This window comes from Myodes glareolus, chromosome 3, assembly GCF_982192425.1.
Source record: "Myodes glareolus chromosome 3, mMyoGla1.1, whole genome shotgun sequence".
Taxonomy (NCBI): domain Eukaryota; kingdom Metazoa; phylum Chordata; class Mammalia; order Rodentia; family Cricetidae; genus Myodes; species Myodes glareolus.
The window spans coordinates 1,148,409-1,152,502 of record NC_142028.1 but is presented as its reverse complement, the minus strand read 5'-3'; the positions used below and the strand labels follow the sequence as shown (position 1 = coordinate 1,152,502).

Sequence of the window (4,094 nt, the reverse complement as noted above, 5' to 3'; positions counted from 1 at the left end):
TCCTGCATCTGGAATAAAGCATACTTGGTGATGGAAGGTGATCTTTTTTGTGTTCTTGTATTCAGTTGGCAAGTATTTTTAGAGTATATTTGTATCAGTGCTCATGAGGGAAATTATTTCTGTTCACTTTCCCAGACTTTCTATTCTCTGATTTCCCTCATTGTGTCTTATTTACCTCCTCTATTTTAGTTTTTATATCTTGAACACTTTCTTTGTCACCGCTCCCCACCCTCAGGCCTTTTCTGGCATTTTTTAAGCAAGTCATTGATATATTTTTCAATTTATTGTTTCTTTTCCTTGATTTCTTTAAGTTTTTTATTTCCTTTTTAATGACCTCTATCATCTTTACAAAATAGTTTTTAAGGTCATTTTACTTGTTCTTCAGTTCTTCAGCTGTGTTGTAATATTCAGGTCTAGCTGTCAGGGGACAGCTGGGCCCTGGTGGTACCATATTGCCCTGTTTTGTCAACTGTGTCTTCAATACCAGTATATCTACAGTCGTTTCATATGATAAATTTTCATACATAAAAGAATTTATATGTGCATATTTGTGTACATTCTTGTTCAAAAATACACCCTCCAAACATTTTACCAACACCTGATACATAAAAAAAAATGTTATTTTTTTGTCTTATTTTCTTATTCTTTTCAGCATTCTTTTTTACAAAACATGATGTTAGAGTTTTGAATTGCAGGAATGAAATACTTAGACCTGGAGTCAAAAATAATTAATATGGCAGTTTGGAGATACTTATATAAGTACACAGTAAAATTAAATAAAAGTTGAAAAAACAAGATAGATGGAGAAGTAGAACCTACAACAAAGGATGCATATAAAGAGAAATAAATTGGAAATTTTCCTTAAAGAAATGAGCAATGTTGATGAACAGAAATTCCATTCCATCACATAGGAAGAAACTGGAAGTTCAGTTGCAAATACCACTTTAATTTCTTAAGAGTTTTTTAATTTTTATTTTTATTCAATTATTTATTTTTTACAAGCAAACAGCCCTTTCCTTTGCTTTCTCTTCTTCCATTCCCTCCTGTAACACCTCTGCTTATTCCCTACATCCACTCCTTCTCCTTTCTATTGAGAGGATGGACTCCCAAGGATATCAACCAAACATAACATATGAAGACTGATCTAGGCAACTCAGTATGAGGAAAAGAGTCCCAAAACATGGCAAAAGAGTCAGAAACTACCTCTGCTACCACTGTTTGGAGTCCCACAGTTAGATAAACTACACGACAATATCATATATGCAGAGGGCCTAGGTCAGTCCCATGCAGGCTTTCTAGTAGTTGGTTCAGTCTCCATGGGACCCCATGAGACCAGGGTAGTTGAAAAGCTTTTACACAGTGACGTTAATCTCTTTTTCAAAAGTGGAAGATGACTAGATAATAAGTTGCAGCTATTTATGCATACAAAATTCTGCTTCCAAAGATCTCCCTATGCTAATATTATTATAAGTACAATGATTTTACAATAAGAGTATCATTGATGATAGAAACTCTGTCATTGATTTTAATATCATAATCAAGCAAGATTTCTGTGGTTTCCAAATGCTATAGACCAGTTTGCTTCACTTCCTACGTAGCTGTTGTCAAATCTTCAAACCATAATGTGCTCATCTTTTCAACATATATAATTTTAATTCTCCAGTTAACAAAATCTTTCCCCCACACAATGAATTTAAGCAATTGCCTATAGAAGATACCCTAAAGTTCATTTACTTCAGGATCATTTTGAATTGCATTTTAAATTTTTGAAGTTCAATTAAAATCTTTTGCGTTCACAAGACCACAAATTTATTAGAAAATTAACCATTGAATTTGCATTGAAACATGAGGTATATAATAAGTAATGTGAAACTAGTAAACATTCATTAAAGAGGGTAATCAAAACTACTATGAAATAAATGTGTCATCAACTAAAATAAGCAAGAAAAATTTATAGTCATGAGTGCTATGCATTAGTCTTAGACATATGCTGAAAGTTCACATATTTTAAGATCTGCTCAATTTACTATAGTTTGGTGTTAGTACAAGTGAACAGTTTTACTGATTTTAACTACAAATTACAACTTTTCTCTTTGTCATCGTTACATTTTCTGTGTGGGGGGGGAAGCATTATTTATAAGTGTACATGCTTGTATAATGCAATGTGGTTTAAATCCACATTTTTATTTTCAGTTTTTTAATAGCCTCTTTCACATCTTTGTTCCTCAGACTATAAATCAGAGGGTTTAGCATGGGGATCACAAGAGTATAAAACAGTGAGGTTATTTTGTCTTGATCCAGGGAATATGAAGAACTTGGCCGAAAATACATGAAGAGTACAGTTCCCTGGAAAATGGCCACTGTGGTCAGATGGGAGGCGCAGGTGGAGAAAGCTTTAAATCTCCCCTCAGCAGAACGGATCTTCAAGACTGATAAAATGATGTAACAATAAGAGACCAGAACTCCTGAGATAGTGCTCAGTTCAATGAAGCCAAACACTGTAAATAAGGCCAGTTCATTGACTTGGATGTCTGAGCAAGAGAGGAGATAAAGTGGAGGCAAATCACAAAAGAAGTGGTTGATCTCATTAGACCCACAAAAACATAAGTGGAATGCCAAGGTTGTATGTATTAAACCATCTGTTGTTGCTACCAGGTAAACCCCAGCCATAAGCATGGAACACACCATGCTGGACATGTTCACTGTGTAGAGCAAGGGGTTGCTGATGGCCTGGTACCTATCAAAGGCCATCACTGCTAGCAGAAGACACTCAGAATCAGCAAAGACACAGAATGTCAAGAATTGCAGAGCACAACCAACAATGGGAATTGATTTCTCCTCAGCCAAGAGATCCACCAGCATCTTGGGTCCAATTGCTGTGGAATAGCAGAGGTCACAGAAAGAGAGATTACTGAGAAAAAAGTACATGGGTGTGTGGAGTTGAGAGTCCACTCTAATTAAAATGATCATCCCAAGATTGGCCAGAAGAGTAATGAGATAAACAGGTAAGAATGTGGTGAACAGGCCTACTTTTGTGCCAGAGTTATTGGTAATTCCCAAAAAAATGAATTCATCCACAGAAGAGCAATTTCCCTTGTCCATTCTTCTTTCTTCTTATTTATATTTTAAAAGATATTTCCAAAATTGAGTAGGTGTATTCTAGTTACATCTAAAAAAGAAAATAAATAATTCTCTTACTTTTGATCTCTAAGAAATCTACCTGGTCACATTCTAATCTGTAAGTAGATCTTTATGATATTGATCATAATAAAACATATCGGAGAGTCTTGGGGTTAAGTTGTCATGAGGTGTAACATCCAGTTTGCACTGTGAAATGTGTAACTTCTTACATTTTCAACATATTTGAATCTCCCTTTCCTTTTTGCAAAGATATTTTGATTAACTTAAACTTACTGAATATTCAACATATGTGACAAAAGAATAATCTTAGTGATGTGAGGCTGTAAAATAAAATGTTTGCTATTTCTTCATAATTTAAAAGATTCGCCTGAACAAAATATTAATTACTAGTATCTAGATTCTCCAAATTCTGAAAAATATATTTGTCAGTTCAAAAAGCAAAGGAAGTCTATGCCATATGCTAGTGAAAATTAAAATCATTTTTATTCTAATGCTCTGTAGCCTATAACATTCAATAACATGGGGAACAAATCAGATTTTCAATAGTAAATATGTTTTATTTTTACATGTTTGCTCCAAAAGAATGATCTATAAATAAAGTCTTAGATTCTGCATTTGAAGAGATATAACTAAATTGGAAATAAAATTTGAAAATCTGTAACTTAACCCATTTATATTTGCTCTACTTCAAATTCTTAAGTCATAAGTTTTATTTTGAATTTGAGAAAAGCATAAGGAAATATAAAGTTTGCAGAGATATATATGTTTGACTTTTAATGTGTGATACATTTGCAATATTATACGTAGACCATTATAAGAAATACAGAGAAGAGAACAGGGATGGATAGACCCTGAATACCTTTTCTATTATTTTGGCTCAATAAGTATTGTGTATGACTTACATGATGTTGAAGTGAAGTTGAATTATCTCAGGTTGTTATTTATAAAGTGGT

At 33.5% G+C, this 4,094-nt stretch overlaps 1 protein-coding gene across 1 annotated transcript; it reads right to left on the bottom strand.

Moving 5' to 3' along the window:
* Nucleotides 1-2,169: 2,169 nt before the first annotated feature.
* Nucleotides 2,170-3,105, bottom strand: LOC148122462 (olfactory receptor 5W2-like). The gene has a single exon (XM_087903817.1). The coding sequence runs from the start codon at nucleotides 3,100-3,102 to the stop codon at nucleotides 2,170-2,172; it is 933 nt and encodes a 310-aa protein (XP_087759943.1). The 5' UTR covers nucleotides 3,103-3,105.
* Nucleotides 3,106-4,094: the final 989 nt, after the last annotated feature.